General features: G+C 41.2%; 2 protein-coding genes across 18 annotated transcripts in view; one reads left to right on the top strand and one right to left on the bottom strand.

The window, feature by feature from the left end:
- Nucleotides 1-10,847, top strand: part of SLC16A4 (solute carrier family 16 member 4) — a 29,437-nt gene extending 18,590 nt beyond the window's left edge. For 2 of the 3 annotated variants that reach the window (XM_084852844.1, XM_084852842.1), the window contains exons 6-8: nucleotides 287-498; nucleotides 4,659-4,752; nucleotides 10,630-10,847. In XM_084852844.1, coding sequence (XP_084708970.1) covers nucleotides 287-498; nucleotides 4,659-4,752; nucleotides 10,630-10,772 — 449 coding nt within the window. In that variant the 3' untranslated portion in view covers nucleotides 10,773-10,847. Of the gene's footprint in view, nucleotides 1-286; nucleotides 499-4,658; nucleotides 4,753-5,989; nucleotides 6,030-10,629 lie in introns of all 3 variants that reach the window. The other variant, XM_084852843.1, reaches the window with a different exon arrangement.
- The window catches only part of RBM15 (RNA binding motif protein 15), a 45,612-nt gene that overhangs the window by 10,246 nt on the left and 17,852 nt on the right, over nucleotides 1-17,514 (bottom strand). For 10 of the 15 annotated variants that reach the window (XM_084852839.1, XM_084852841.1, XM_084852840.1 and 7 more), the window contains one exon: nucleotides 257-7,160. The gene's annotated coding sequence lies outside the window, so the exon portion shown is untranslated. Of the gene's footprint in view, nucleotides 1-256; nucleotides 7,161-17,514 lie in introns of those variants that run through there. The other 5 variants (XM_084852836.1, XM_084852835.1, XM_084852833.1 and 2 more) reach the window with 5 other exon arrangements.

The following is a 17,514-nucleotide window of genomic DNA, read 5'->3' on the forward strand; positions in this document are numbered from 1 at the left end:
ATAAGTCTATGTTTTCAAAGTATTAGTTCTCCACAGGGAAATAATAAAATGTTAAAAGAGGAAATCAAGTTTTTAGAATACCATTCCCTTCTTTCATGTGTTTGGTCTTCAACCTCCGAAGATGCCATTTTGAATGTTCATATGCACTTTACAGATCTTATATACATTACATCCTTTAAAACTGTAAATAAGTGCAAGCTCCTTTCTGACTGTTTGTCTTTTTATTTTTTAATTCTAAAGAGATTTTGTTTGAGCATTCTTTTTTTTTTTTTCTGCCTCTCTTTAGGAATAACAGAGACAGCCAGCCTATTGCTGTCTGGTTGGATTGCAGATCAGAACTGGATCAAGAAGTATAATTATCATAAGACATACCTCATTCTGTGTGGTGTCACTAACCTGCTGTGTCCTCTGGCCACAACCTTCCCATTACTTATGGCCTACGCTATAACCTTTGCCATTTTCAGTGGTGGTTACCTGGCACTGTTGCTTCCGGTGCTGGTAAGTGGAAAAAAGTAATTCAAGTCATGAAAAGGCTAACCACGAGACAACATTTTACACTTCCAATGGATGATTTCTAAAATATACAATCCTCTTGTCTGCCTTAAAAAGCATAGCAGATCCAAAACTTTCATTTGCTTCAGTACACAAAAGATTAAACAATTGGAAAAACTGAAAATATTGTGAAGATGACATTCTTCAGGTCTCATTCATACACAGGAACTTGAGATGGAGAACTTCACAGATGCACTGAAGATGTATTTTCTAATTTGAAATAAAATAATTTGGAGTCTATGAACTGACTTAATTAAACAAGTTTCAGGGCCAAAAAGGATGTGACTTTTTTCACACCTTTAAAATAGTGTACTTAACCTGGCCAGTTTGATTTTAAAGAAAAAGCAGCTATAGGCCCTGTTCTGGATCCAGATCCGGCACAGCACCTGCTTTTCCTCCCCAAATATTTATTTATTTACAACATATAAGAACATAAAAAGAGCCATGCTGGATCAGACCAAGGGTCCATCTAGTCCATCATTCTGTTCATACAGTGGACAACCAGCTGTTGACCGGGAACCCACAAGCAGGACACAAGTGCAACAGCACCCTCCCGCCCATGTTCCCCAGCAACTGGTGGTATTACATACAGTCAGGGCCAGAAATATTGGAACAAGGATAACTGTTTTGGCAGTTGGCCTCTATACACCACCCCATCGAAGTTGAAAGGAAACACACTCAGATGGGAGCAAAGTCAGGACTTTCAGCTGTAATTCAAGGGGTTTGACAAAAGTGGGACACTAACCATTCAGGAAGGACAGCCAGTGGCATACACACACACCCATCATTGCTGGCTCAAAAGTAATGGAACAAACCAACATCATTTCAAACTTCAGGATCGCCTTTAATATCTGGATGAAAATCCTTTGCAGTCAATGACTGCCTGAAGTCTGGAACCCATGGACATGACCAAATGCTGAGTTTCCTCCCTCGAGATGTTTTGCCAGGCCTTTACTGCAGCTGCCTTCAGCTGCTGCTTGTTTGTGGGTCTTTCTGCCTTCAGTCTTGTTTTCAGTAAGTGAAAAGCATGCTCTATTGGGTTGAGGTCAGGTGACTGACTTGGCCATTGAAAAACATCCCACTCCTTTGCCTGGAGAAACTCTTGGGTAGATTTTGCTGTATGTTTTGGGTCATTATCCATCTGCAATATGAAGCAACGCCCTATCAGTTTGGCAGCATTCAGCTGAATCCGAGTAGAAAGTATAGCCCTATACACTTCAGAATTCGTCCTGCTGCTTTTGTCAGCACTCAGGTCATCAATAAACACCAGTGACCCAGTTCCATTGGCAGCCATACAGGCCCATGCCATAACACTGCCTCCACCATATTTGACAGATGATGTGGTCTGCTTTGGAAACCTTGGAAAGCTGTTCCTTTTCTTCTCCATACTTTTCTCTTCCCATCATTCTGGTACAAGTTAATCTTGGTTTCATCAGTCCGAAGACTCTTATTCCAGAACCGGGCAGGCTCTTTTAGGTGTTTGCTGGCAAAGGCTAATCTGGCCTTTCAGTCCTTGAGCATTACCGGTGGTTTGCACCTTGTGAAGCCTCTGCATTTCATAAAGCTGTCTGTTGACTGTAGATGTTGACAATGACATGCCTACCTCTGCAAGAGCATTCCTGACCTGGCTAGATGTTGTGATAGGGTTCCTCTTCACCATGAGCAGAATTCTGTGGTCATCCACTTTAGTTGTCTTCCGTGGTCTTCCAGGCCTTTTGCTGTTACTGAGCCTGCCAGTTAATTCCTTCTTTTTCAGGATGTTCCAGACTGTTGTGTTGGCCACTCCCAATGTTTTTGCAATCTCTCTGATGGGTTTATTTTGTTTCCTCAGCCTAATGATGGCCTCCTTCCCTCACATGGACACCTCTTTGGCCCTCATGTTGGGAGTTCCAGTGCACAGCTACCAAATGCAAATGTAACACTCAGAACCACCTCCAGGCCTTTTATGTGCTTGATTGGTAATGGGGTACCCAGGAAACAGGCCACACCTGGCCATGCAGCTGCTTGTCAGCCATTCGTTCCATTACTTATGTGGTGGTGTACAGAGGCCAACTACCAAAACAGTTATCCTTGTTCCAATATTTCTGGCCCTGACTGTATATGCCACCCCATCACCAGAGTTCTCTGGGGAGCTTACAATGTGTGCTTTTAAATACAATTTGAAAAACCTTTAAAAACCCACAAAATTCCAGCATAAAAACATAGGCAATAGAAAATAAAATTCATAATAATTAATATAACCATACTTTCAATAAATACAAGACTCTCAAGCAACGTCTTAAAACTTTTTCCAGTTCTATAAACCCTTCAAAACTCTTTTAAAAGCTGGGGAGAATAAAGGTCTTCATCTAGCACCAAAAATAATACAAAGTAGGTGCCAGGCAAACCTCACTGAGGAGAGTGTTCCACAAATGAGGAACTACTACTGAGAAGGCCCTTTCCCTAGCAGCCACTTGACGCCTCAGTTGGCAGGGCCAACTGAAAAGGGCTCCGAAGATGCGCTTGTGGGAGAACGTGATCCTTCAAGCAATGTGTTCCCAAGCCACAAAGGCAGGGTGCCCCCACCCCAAATCCCAGCAATTCTTCTGGGAAACAGGGCACACACTCCCTGTGCACCATTTCCCAACAGAAACACCAGAGAAATAGGGCATGCGAGGATGGCTCCCCTCCCGTGCCCTGTCTTTCCTCCTGTGCCCGGTCTTTCTACAGAATGGGGCTCCAGACAGCCCACCAAACAAATGTTTGGTGGCCTGTTGGGAACCCCATTCTGCTGGGAAATAAGGTGCACGCTCCCCATTTCCCAGCAGAATTGCTGGGATTTTACCAGTGGCGGCCACTTCCAGTGGTGATGGGGAGGGGTGTGGCCCACACAGGGTTCCAGGGAGACAAATGCAGGCCCCTAAAGCCCAGAAATTGCCCACCCCTCCAACAGAGGCTTTAAAGGTTAAAGCCCGCACAGACAATGAAGCACTAGCATAATATGATGGAATCTCCCAGACTTCATTAAGTCTCTTGCTGTTCTGTTCTGGACTGGACTAACTAAAGTTTTTGGACCATTTCCCCCATGTACAGTGCATTGCAGTAATCAAAACAGGGGGGTTCCAGAGCATAGGTAACTTAAGCAAGACTATCTCCATCCAGGTAGGTTACAATTGGCCTCTCAGCCAAAGCTGATGAAAGCCACAGAGACTACTTGTGTCCCTACTAACAATGCTGGATCAGTACCCTGCAACCTGATCCTTTAGGGAGGGCAACCCCCTCCAGCATAGCTTGAACACCACTCCCGAGGATGGACAAACCACCTGCTAACAGTACCTCCATCTTAAAAACATCACTTTATTAGCCCTCATCCAGTCCATTACCTCACTCAGTCAACAATTCATAAACACCCACTGCCTCATGTGAATGTAAAGAAAAAAGAAGGGGAAGTTCAAAGTGATACCTTGATACAAGGTATTGGTGACATCAGTTGGTGACACCTCAGTCAAAATCTCCAGTGGCCAGGTTAGGCACTGTTTTAAAGCCATAACATCACATGTAGTTTGGCCCTCAGAGCGCATCTTTGAGATTCTCTCTCTCTCTCTTCCCTTCTCTCTTCTCTCTGCCCTTCCTCCTACAAAGGCGCTCATTCATATGTAGCCCTTGTAAGGGCTTTACACCAGGGCTAGGCAACCTCTTTTGGTCCAGGGGCTGGATAACACCAAAGGGCAGTGCCCTGCCCCTGAAGCCCCACCCCCTTTTCCTTTCTCCACACAGGGGGAGGCACAAAGCTCTGTGCCTCTCTCTCTGCAGAGAAAGGGACTCAGCCTGTGATTGCAGGAACTGGCTCCTGCAAGTGCCAGCTGAGTTGGGTGCCTCCTTCCCCCACCTCTCAGGACTCAACCAGTGCTTGCACAACACAGATTAGCCATCCATGGCTTGTCAAGGACAGAAATTAGTCGCAATGATTGTTGAAATAAAACATATTTCAATGATATCCCACTTCTAAAGCTCCAAATGAATGCAACATTCAGGACGTTTTCAAAATGGTTAACAATATGTGACCATTGCACTCATTAGCAATAGTATAAAACACATGACACAATAAATATTGGGTTCTTTTCCAGGTAGATCTTGTAGGTGCCCCCAGATTCCACAGTGCTTTGGGACTTGCCTCATTCCTTGCTGGGCTTGGAGTCATCGCTGGACCTCCCATTGCAGGTAACAAACAATTTCCTTCACTTGAAAGAAGAATTCCACTCTGTCAAAGCAAGCTTGAGAGAAAAACTGAAAGGCCTCTTCCAATGTACTGTATGTTTGTTTCAAAATGCAAACAATTGTGATGTGATATCCTATTTATGGATTTCCATTCATCGTAGCAAACGTCCCCACAAAAGGGATGCTTCCTTTAACCCTGCCAAATGTGCGGGGCAGGGAAACTAAGGCAAGCATTTTTAAGTTCGCAAATCTCTGTGCCAAAAGCTTTCTGGAAGCAAGGAACTAGGAAGTCATTCAACTGCAGCCCAGCCAGTAGGGACAAAAGCAGTAGCATCTCTGCAGCACCATCTGTTTAATAGTTAAATAATCACATACTCTCCCTTATATCTATTTCTAGATAGACTGAGAAAGGGACCTGTCCCCTCATTCTTTGTAAGGCACCAGGTACATGGACAGTGCTATAGAAATAAGAAAAAAACATACTGTCCACTATCACCACAGACTGAATATCTGCATCCTATCTTATTTTTTTACTGCACTCTCACACTCATATTCTTGTCACTCTTCTTACATGAACTATCCCTTTCCCAACTCTGCCTTTTCCTTCTGAAGTCCATTAGAACAGAAATAATAATTACCACATTAGGACATTATTCCTTCATAGTACTACCATGAACATAATTTACCCTAAAGTCCTTCTCACAGTCCCATACGATGAGGGATTTATTCCCCAAAAGATGATGTTGGTAGTGTATAGCCTACATACCAGCAAAAATGACATATGTACCTGTTGGCCCAACAAGTTGCATCAGCAGAGGGACAGGACAGAAAAGAAGTTAAAGATAATCCAGGAAAGCTAGGAGGGGAAAACAAGGTTAACTTCTATTTTTGTACATGAACTATAATGTTTCTGTGGCGTTCAATGGGCAGTATCCAACAGGCCCATTCCATCTCCTCTGATTCTGCTGCACTTGCAGGAGCGACCACTCATGCAATGGGGCTTTCGTGCTTCTAAAAATAACCCTGGAAACAAGTAGAAATTTTGTTTCTGGATTGGGACAGATCAGTAGAGCTCCCTTCTGCAAGATCCACTGATGTGGCCCATTCCAGAAATGAATGTTTCTGCTCATTTCAGGTTATTTTTAGAAGTGCCAAATCCCTGTTGTTCAAGCGGTCACTGTTGTTCAAGCACACAGGCGTAATAGGATACTACCCACTGTACTCGTTTAATTTTTTTAAGGTATGGACGTATTCAAAACCAGGAAGATAAATGACCGAAGGTAATGAAGTTCCATGAACTCTACATCAGATTATAGTAAACCTGAAAATAAGATATTTGTCATTTTTTACTAAAAAAAGAAAAGAAAATAGTATCTGGGACTACATGCAATGAAATATTTTTAAAAGATAGCAATGGGGTTAGAAAGTCTCTGATTGTGATCAGAAATCACCCTGGGAATTCTGTTGAAGGGTGCAATATAAATCAAATAAATGAATAAATAGTGAACATAATATGATGTCATGGCACTGCAAGTAAGATTTTGCTGTGTTACTATACAAGTAAGGGCAAACCAAGCTCTTTACCCTCACTCTGAAGTGTGTGTGCGCGTGTATGGGGAGTGAATCCCAATGGCCCAGGCAATCAGCCAATGTTCTCACCCTTACAATGCTGTGCTGGCAGTTTCACTGCCCAACAGCCCTGTGTAGAAAGCCTTCCACTACAATCCAGCTGTAGTTATGTGTAGCTATTCGTGACTAGTTGGTCAGAATGTGGATGGGGATGCATATCTGTATCCCCATTCACATCCCTGCAACTGGATCAAGATATCACCTTCAATTGCAGAAGACAGAATTTCAGAAAAGGGCATTAGTTAAAAGGAAAGAGAGCCAAATTCCTTCAGAGAGTCTGGAGATTATTTACAACCATTGTAATAGGGACTCAAATAAAACATATACAAAGGGAATGTATTTGGAGCTTACTTAAAATGATCATATTAGACACTCCAATAAAATGTATACAAAGGGTATGAACAAGACCAAGAAGTTGCCAGCATGGTTAAATAGCTGTGGGAGGGTAAAAGGAAGCCATCAAGGCTTCCTTTAAAAAGTGGAAGTCTTGCCTCAATGAGGAAAATCAGGAAAGGACACAAGCTCAAGGAAAACAAATATCAGGTGGTGAGAAGGAAAACAAAAAAATGGAATCTGAGAGGAAACTGCTAAGGCACAAGAACAAACAACAAACAGTTACATCAGGAACAGGAAACCAACCACGGCAGCATAATACCTTTGTGAAAGGAATACGGAAGGAAGGTAGCGAGAGGTTACAATACATGGAATCTTTGCATCAGTCTTCACTGTGGAAGCAGTTGCAGAGAGACCCATATCTGATTCATTATTTTCTGGGAAGGCATCTGAAATAGAGGCAATAAAAGGATGAGGTTTTTAAAGCTAACTGGCAAATTACAATGTAACAAGTCACTGTGGCCTGATGACATTACCAGAGAATTCTTAAATAACTCTTATGTGAAAGTGCTGAAAATGCATTCATCTTCAACATTTATACCTAGTACTTTCAAAGTGGCTAACAACAAAAAAGATAAAACCACCAAGTTAAAAGAATTACAAATTCGAATTACAATAAAGACCCTGAACACTAAAACCAAAAATACAGCAATAAACCAGCAGTAAAATACCAAGAATGGACTTGAGCACGCTCCGGGAGAGAGCGCAGGACAGGAAGGCCTGGCGTGCTATGGTCCATGGGGTCACGAAGAGTCGGACACGACTGAACAACTGAACAACAACAACAAAAATAGCAAGAAGCAATAGCATTTAAACATCATTAAAACTGTAGAAGAGCAACAAATGGGAATACAGGTAATTCCCCATTAAAGCCTGGGAACATCAAGTTTTCTTGATTTGGCATCTAAAACTTAGCAAAGCAGGCACCGATACAAGTGTCACTGCGGGACAGAATTCCACAGATGAGGTGCCACCACAGGGGGAAAAGAGTTCTCTGGTTGTGATTTGCCTAACTTCTGAAGATGAGGACACTTGAATACAGCTTCTGATGATGATCTCAAGGAATGAGCAGATTCACATGGGAGCAGCTGATTTACCAGAGGAGGGGTAAGCCCTCCTCTGCTGGTGGGGGTAAATCAGCTGGTGGGGGTAGCCCAGTTTTGAAAATGGGATACAGGGGAGCCTAGAAATTAAAGATTTGTTGCCTTAACTTCTGTCCCTGCTAAACTGATAGAAAACATCATTAAGTTTGAATTGTAAAACACAGAAGAATAAGCCAGGTAGAGGATAAACCTTCGCATGGCTCCAACAAAGTGAAACCCTGCCTTATCAATCCTTTACAATTCTTTTGAATGCGAAAAGCATGTGGGTAGGAGTGATCCAATAGCTATTATATACTCACCAACGGCTGAGTAAACTTAGCATGAGATAAGGCGAAGGCTTGAATTAATAACATGTTAAAGAACAGGAAGCAGAGGGTGGAAATATATAGACAGTTCTCAAAATAGTAGTAAACAGTGGATCCTCCAAGGATCTCTGGTGGAACTGATACTATTTAACTCATTCATAAAAGAACTGGAGTCAGGAGTGAGCAGCAGTAATCAGTTTTGTGGATGACACCAAATTATTCAATGTGGTGCAACCCAAAGCTGCCTGTAAAGAAATCTAGAATGTCTCTCCAAACTGGGTGAATGGGCAACAAAATACAGAAAATGAAATTGTGTAAGTGCTACAGAGGTAAAAAAAAAAAAAAAAAAATCCACACACTCTCCTCTCTCTCTCTCTCTCTCCGATCTACTAATTCACTGAGAGTAACTACAGAAATGAAATTTGGTTGTGGTAAACATTTCATTGAAAATGTCAACACAGTATGTAATAGCAGTAAAACATACAATGTTGGAGATTATTAGGAAAGGGATTGGAAATAAAATGGTCCTGTTTTATAAAATATCTACAGTGCAGCTACATTTGGAATATTGCCACATCTCAAAAAGGGCCCCATAGCACTGGAAAGGGTAGAGAAAAGAGTAACTAATGTGATTAGAGGGTTGGATCACCTTCCACATAATGACGTTTAAGGCATTTAAGAGTTTTTAGTTAGAAAAATAGATGACTAAGGTGCAAGCTAATAGATGTTTATAAAAGTATGCAAGATGTGGGGAAAATGGATAGAGAGAAGTATTTCTCAGATAATACTAGAATTTGGGGTCACTCAACAAATTGATCAGCAGTAGATTCAGAATGGAAAAATGGAAGTACTATTTCACATAATGTAGTTAACCTATGGAATTTACTGCCACAATATGTGGTGATGGCCCTTAGCTTAGGTGCCTTTAAAAAGGGAGCAGGTCTGCAATCCTATGCACATTTATCTGGAGGTATGCCCCACTGAACACAGTGGGACTTATTTTCAAGTAAACAAGTACAGAACTGCACTGTTAGAAAGTTTATCACTAGCTATTAACCATCTTAACTAAATGGAACCTCCAAGTTTAGAGGCAGCATACCTCTTAAAACCAGATGTTGGGGACATACAGTGGGAGAGGAATGTTACAATATCTCTGGGAGATATTGCATGTAGGAGGTATTTTGCTGGCCACTTTTGTAAACAGTATGTTGGACAAAATGGACCTCTGGTCTGATCCAGCAGGACTCTTCTTATGTTCTCCTTTGCTGTGATTTGATTCAAGTGGAATCACACATGGAAGCATCCCATAAATGTAAATCAGTAGAAGCAGGTCATCAGTTAGGAGTCCATTTCAGAATACTCTGAAACAGAAGTCTAGTAGTAGTATTGCAGTGTAGGGAAAATAAGGGAGAGCCCTCTAGTGGTACATTTTAAAACTGCTTGCCAGAGCATGAAAATATCAGGGAAAAGGGCCATAGGGATTTATTCCCATAAATAAATACACCAATCATATACTACACCATAAGAGAGCATACTTCATCTCACTGCAGTGTGGTCAGATTGGCATTTCATGCTCCAAAATGTATTGTTCAGTAAGTGCTAACGGTGGGATAATACAGTATTCATATTATGAACCTATGCAGTCTTGTGGAAGAAAGGGAGAAAGATGTCTCCCATTTCTTTGCCTCCCCCCGCCCCCATTACTGTTAATATATTAAAAGTCTATGATGCATCACTTAATGTATCTCTCCCCACCTCTGATACAGGGCCTATCTCTCTCTCTCCAGTATTTGTATACCACCTTTCATCTTGCATAGGATTTCAGGGTAGTGTACAATCATGTAATACCACAAATACACTAATAAATAAGACCCATAAACATTGAAACTTACAAGAGATTAAAATGCCTGCGTAAATAGCATTTCTGCCTGGCATTGAAGATTGTTATGTTCACACTAGGTGAACCTCTTTAGGGAGCATATTCCAGAGCTGGGTGCCACTGCAGAAAAAGCCCTCTCTTGTTGATTAGCATACTTCCAGTAAAGGATGTACCTGGAGGGCTTCAGTGGAAGATCTTAAAGCCCAGGCAGATTGGCCACTAGAATAATTAGTGCAAACTAATGAGAATCTGAAATAGAACAATTGCTTAATCAACATAGAATGAGGAAATTATGAAGGGACCAGGTATTTTAAGCTCAGATGAAAATACAGGCCTATGTAAATCGAAATTTTAGATTCTAAAATAAAGGTTGCTAAAATGTTTTTAAAAAATCCTTGCTGCTATAGACAATAGGGCAAGAAGCTGCCCCATTTTACACAGCGCAAGAACAATGCTCTCAGTTTTATGCCATGGAAGAGGTGACAAAACAAGTGATCTTTAGTGGGAATATTTTCAAGGTTTTCAGGATGGTGAAAATCCAAATAACGGAGACCTGGTATTCCTCCTACAGGTTGGTTATATGATTACACTCAGACATATGCTTGCTCCTTCATTTTTGCCGGCATCTGTTTCCTTGTTTCTCCCATTTCACTATTCCTTGAGCCTTTCACTCAAAAATGGAGACTGAAGAAAGAACCCGACCCAATACCGTAAGCAAGCAAAATTCTGCAACCACTGGAAGATGCCAGATCTTGTAGCATTTATAATAAATGTAATCACTTGTTCACAAAAGGTGTCTTTTTGAAATTGTTGTGTGTGTGTGTGTGTGTGTGTGTGTGTGTGTGTGTGTATATATATATATATATATATATATATATATATATATCTCAGTGTGATAGTAAATTATGCTTCAAACCAAAAGTCTAGTTCAAATCCTACACATAACACCTAAGTGCTTCTGTCACATCTTGGTTCTTCTCTACTGTTAGATACAAATAAAATTACAGAGAAAGAAGTATCTGTTTTATACCCAGCCAGCAGGTCTAACAAGCCCTACACACATTCCTTCCTAGATCTTGAGAGCTTCCTGATCATCCACTAATATCCCCAAACATAAGAACAGCTAACTCACCTCTGAATAGCCAAACTCCTGTATCCTGAAAAAGTTACACTACTTACAGCCACGGGCATAGCTAGGCACTTAAAACCTTAACCCTATCCCAATCTTTCCATTGGCATCAATAATTGTCATGTGGAGGGGGAACTTTGCGAGGGGACACTGCGCACAGGGAGGGATTAGCCCTTCCCTCCCCAACTGTGTCCTCACCCCCACCCCCCAGAAATCTCCCGTGCACGGCAACTAAACTTAGAAAAATCCTCCCACTGCTACCAATAGATATATTTTTTTCTTATGTTAATTTCCATGGGAGGGTATTAGGGGGACCGCTTCAGCACATGGGAGGGGAATTAACCTTCCCTCCCCAGCTGCAGTTCCCCCTAAAAATTGCCTGCCTGCACTGCAATTAAGCTGAGAAAAAAAATCTCAATGGGCACTTCTGGACACTTAGGGCTCTGGTGAACAGGGCCAGGGTTGTGGGAAGAGTTTCAGGGCTGGGCCCTGAGCTTGACAATGAGTCCCAATGAGTTTAACAGGGCTTACACCCAGGTAAGTGGGTATAAGATTACATCTTTTAAAAGTATATGCAAAAAAACAGAGGAGGAAACAATACTGAAGACAACAAATGAAATTTAACAGAAAATCTCCCACAACCACCCCCAGGCCAGATCTCTAGAGAATTTTGACAGAAAACAATGCTGTTGATTCTCATCACACCTCCTCCTAGAAGGGCCCAAACACAAAGTTCAGCATAACAGGGCACCAAGTTTCAAATTTCATCAACCCCCACATTTAATGAACTGGGCCTTGTCATGACAGAACATGGCATATTTGCATTTTAGGTTATATAAAATATATTATTAATAAAAAGGGAAACAGAGCCAGAAAAGAGGCATGCAACGTCTTATGCCCTACAGGGCATATTCACACAAAACAAATAGGAAAATCTGTGAACATTTTCACTAATCTATTTCACAGGTTACAAAATTTGTGCTATGCCTGCACATGGTCATGTCTGATAATCCCACAGGGAACTGTTTTGCTCCATGTACATAAATGTACCAATCCCCACTTCCCAGCATGTGCTTAGTGAGACACTCACGTTTGTCACTTTATAGGAAGGGACCATAGCTCAGTGACAAAGCACATGCTTTACATGCAGAAGGCCCCAGCTTCAATCCCTGGCCCAGTTAAAAGGATCAGGCAGCAGGTGATGGGAAAGATCTCTGCCTGAGATCTTGGAAGAGTCACTCCCAGTCAGACTAGACAATATAGGGCTAGACAGACAAAACAGGAAGCTTCCCGTCCACTATTATTAGTGATCATGTACATAATTATCTATATGCCAGTGGGACATTATACCCTATACAAGATATAAACAAATGCCTTCCATGCAGGAAGTTTGTAACATGTGAAGTGGCCTCTTCTATCTGGTGAACAGGAGCATTTCCACAGTGAGCAGTGCATCTAGATAAATCTTGAGGAATGTATCCCCTTTTCACACTTGCACTTCTTAATCACTGCTGTGAATAATCCATGACCAAATATCCAGTTGCTGGCATCTGTACAGTTCTTCTACACAATACTGCCCCTCAAAGTGTCTTCCCTAGGGAACAGGATCCACATGGGAAAATTGTTATTTTTCATTTAACGTTACGCAAACTTTAAAACTGCCACCTTCCTAGCTATGCGAGTGAGCTGACTGACCCAAATAAAAGGTCATTAAACCCTAGCAGGTGGCAACTCTCAGCATATATGCATAGATAATGCTTAGGTGGCATGTGCTGCAAGTACAGTGCAAGATTTCTATATCAGAGACTGCAGATAATTCCAGTGAAGAGATGTGATGCAGCCCTGCAATCATGTATTGTGAATTGTTATGTGCATGACAACCTCCATTTTTAGTCCCAAGCAGGAGGTCTCAGGACCTAGTAGGCTACCTTACACAACTGGTGGGCTGGGCTTGGCTAGATAGGTATCCCATTGTGCAGGCTAAGGGCTGACACCACAGGCTTACGTGACCCACTGACCATCATTTCCCTTTAGTAGGTCTGGTTAATTGTACTGCACAAGCTGTTTGATCGGGCCATTCCATGCCTCTTTCCAAACACACCTATACAACATATAAAAAGGAGGAGCATGGGTATTTGTCTAGACTTGACACTTAACAGATATAAAGCTTTTTTTATTTGGCAAAGGCCACTCCTGCCTCTTCAAATTTAAAGCTGCTTCTACTAAGTTGTATGCAGGTGGTGAGAGGAAGGTACAGAAAGGAACTCCAGTTGAGCAGACATTGCCCAGCAAAGACGAAGAATCCCTTAACCAGTAGCATCTGAACAGGCTCAGTTTCACAAAAAAACCCCAGGATATTCATTTCCTCAGTTCCTCCCAACCTTGTTTGCTAGAAATGCATGCTCTAGGGAACCTTGATTCCATATTTTTAACATAAGCATGGCAATATGAAGAACAGTCATTATGCCCCCCCCCAAAAAAAATATTTCATCTTGTATACCACTACTATAAATCTTCCACTTAGTAGCAGTAATCTGTTGTGCTTATATACAAACATCCTATCTCCTCCATGTAGAGGCTGCAAAACCACAATAAAGAATGTACTGGTACAGCTTTTCAGGCTCTTTAAATTGAGAACAGGTTCATTATTTATGATATTGTCAGCTACTGTGAGGGCTGTATTAGCCTATGTATCCATGGAATCAACCAATTCCCTATCCTCACCAGTACACACCAGGTGAGGGGATGAAACTAGAGTAGCTGCTTTTCATACGATGTACTGCATTAGGTGGTGTAACCCCATTTCCCCCTGTACAATGCTTCAGTTCTAGGGAAACTTGTGTAGAGATAAGAAGGCCTGGGGGGAAAAATGGAAAAGTTCAGGGAAAAAACTTTTTCTCCCCTGAGAACAGTTTGTTTTTTCCCAAAAAAATGAACAGCTTTGGATTATGAAATATTTTCTTTTAGAATTTAAGATAAAGTATTGCTACCCAGCTTTTACTCCCCGCAAAATACTTTCTAAAAGCTATGTAATAAGAACACTTTTATAGAAAGACAAACAATGTAAAATTTCTGGAAATAATAAAGCCATGGGGAAAAAATATTTTTAATCCTCTTTAAGATTCCCAGAATAGTTATTTCTTTCATTCCTTACTAAAATTATTGATCTAAAGTATATTTTACTGATAGACATTTATACTCAGTTTCCCAACATGTGAGCAGAGTCACCATTGTGCATTCTTGACAGTAAATGTGCATTCTTGACAGTTTGGGTTTTGTTCTATAGAGTCCTGTGTTTCTGATGCTGTAGCAGTCATTTAATGTAGTTCTAATCTATTCAGACAATAATTACAAATTTACTGAGTTTACTTTATAAAGTTTTAAAATATGATAATTTTATGCACAAACTAGATTATACGTAAAATAACTTTAGGAACATGAAAGGCTGTTTTATGTTCCTAAAGCAGCCTGGTGCCCTCTGGATGTTTTGGACTAGTGTCCAGCATTCCTGACCATTGGCCATGCTGCCTAAGGCTGATGGGAGCTGAAGTTCAAAATATCTGGAGGGCACCAGGTTGGGGAAGGCTGTCTTAAAGCAACAAAGTGACTTTAGATGTGTAAAGAGCACTAAAAAAATAAGCATTGCTTATTTTTCTATTTTTCCCAAAATTTGTTTTTTCGGGGGGGGGGGGGAACCAAAACTCCCTCCCACCTCAAAATTTCTGGAAATTTTAAATCTCTAGGCTTGTGTGAAAGTTTATATTTCATTGAAGAAGTACAAACATGCCTACAACTGGTGTAAAGCGCAGTCTCATTCCTGTCCATTTCTTTTTCAAATGTATTCTCCGGTGAATTTGCACTAACATTTTCACTACAGACATCATGTGAAGTTGTTCAGGTGATTGCTTCACAATGCTGTAAACTAGCTACTTTGCAACCTTGTTTCAAGCTCCCATGTCCCCCCTTTTGACATACTTCAGTTATTGTACTGCCTTCTGTACAGGTCCAAAACCAGTTATTTTAGAAAAACAAAAAACACAACCAACCAAAACCCAGGCCTGATACTGCAAGAGTAAGTATGTAGAGACCTGTGATCTACATGGAGCCTTCAAATAACAGCAGTTGAAACAGCCACACCACCAGTAGCAGCAACATCTAACACCTGGAGAGAAGACATTTTCCATCATTGTCCCCTCAAAGCCTTCATAATGCCTTTGCATTATGCCTTTGCAGGAATAACTTATAACTTATGTTATTATATATTCTTCCGCACTTATTGCCAACCAACTTGGGGGCCTGTCATCAGGCAGAAAGTAGGATAGAAATGTTTTAAATAAATAGTCAAACATAGAAAACAGATACTAAATTCAGCAAGTGTAGGAACACCCTGGCTAGCATTGTTTGTTTGTTAACTGGGATAGGCTTTACTGTGCTCAACAGTATGTGGAAGTCATTCGCCAGTCAGACTCATGCTCATTCTAGTATAAAAGGATGATTAACGCTATAATAATTAACCATACAGAAGAACAAGCTTTGTGAAAAAGCACCAGCATGGCTAGGAGAGAGCTGTACGCTAAACGTTCCTCAGCTTTAGAAGTTTGCGAAATGAGGCTCAGCGCAGGTGCAGATGTGTGATGCACAGAGACGACGAAGAATTACATTTACCAATAGATTCTTCGAGTGATACCCACCTGCTTCCCCACAGCAAGTTCAGTTTTCTCAGAATGGCAGGGCCTTTAGAGTGATTCCGAACCACACAGCAAGGGAGATATCAACATGACTATGGTCCTTTATAACCAGGGACTCTCACCCCTCCCTCTGCTTAGCTTTAGATCAGGGGCCTGATGCAGTCTCTTTGCTATACACAAAATCGGGAACATGCAACTCTCCATGCTGCTGATGGGGGAAAGAGGTGGCAGAAGGAAGGATGCAGCCTGGATTATCCCTTACACATTTTGCAGTATTTATTCATTTATTTGTGATATTTATGTACCACTAAATATAATAAAATCCCTAAGTGGTTAGGAACATTGGCATCATCTCAAATAGTGACTTGTTTAGAAACACATTAAAACTCCTTGAGATTTGCTCCTATATTTTCTGCTTGTACAGCAAATTTCCCTAATGAGTCAGTTATGTCAATGTTAATATTCGGTGTTTTTTCTTGATTGTCCAGTATTTCAAATGCCGCAACCCATATTTTTCCTAATAATGGAGCGTGAATGATACATCCATAAATAATGGGTAAGGTTTCCTACAGTAATCATGCCAAAGGGAGGACCTCTCTTGCTAGATAATACTCTTATCTCCTGCTCATGGCTGATTTCATCCAGAAAAATCTTAATTATGCAGTAGTTTCTTTTACTTTGCATAATTCCGCCTTTGAGAGCCACAGCAAACATAACACACTGATCTATTCTTCTCTGTTCTTCCCTTCCCAGTTGAAACCATGTCTGTACTAACATTTACCATTGTTAATGCTAACCAGCTTCACTTTTAATTAGACTTTGCAAAGCTACTTCAAACCCTGCTTAACAGTGAATCTTGTAGGCATCATTATAACCAAAGTAAAGGTTTGTGGAGACATACCCCTTAACCATGGCTAAAGCTATGAAAAGGCACAGGAAATATACATCAGAGAGGGGATAGATGTTTGGCTGACAAGTCTAATCTATATCCCCTCCTGTATCCTTTTGTTGTTGTTGTTGTAAATTAGTATTACATTAGCTACCTTCCAATCCTCTGGTGATGTTTTATTTTGTTAAAAATGCCAGGAAAATTCAAGGACACAGAAAACAAAGAAGATAGAATAAAGTTATTGATAATGGTCTAAGTAAGCAGTAAGGTGCCGTTGTTCTGGTGCTATTTAACCTATTCGTGAATGATCTAGAGCAGGGGGAAGCAACCTTTTTGGATCATGGACACATAAGGCAATTTGAGAAACTGTCCTGGGCACCACAAAATGGCTGCCATGGGAGGTGTGGCAAAGGACAAGTAACCTGCCCAAAAGACTGAGTACAAGGCAGAGGTGGGGTCTGAGCCCTAACATACTAAACAACTCCTTTGAATCCAGTTTTCAGCAGCAACAGAAACCTATTTCACAGCAATCCCAGCTGCCAGTAAGAAAAAGTGTTGTTTTTTTAAATTAAGTGGATGGGGTAGAGAACCTTGGCAGACATCAATAAAGGTGTCCGGGGATACACTGGTGCCCACAAGCACCATGTTGCCTACCCCTGATCTAAAGTCAGTGGGAAGGAGAATGAGGCAACCAAATTAGTAGATGGTTCCAAATTATTTGTGGTAACAAAATCCTAAACTGACTGTGGT

This window comes from Heloderma suspectum, chromosome 4, assembly GCF_057233095.1.
Source record: "Heloderma suspectum isolate Gila_16-S chromosome 4, 16-S_ref, whole genome shotgun sequence".
In the NCBI taxonomy this organism is placed as follows: domain Eukaryota; kingdom Metazoa; phylum Chordata; class Lepidosauria; order Squamata; family Helodermatidae; genus Heloderma; species Heloderma suspectum.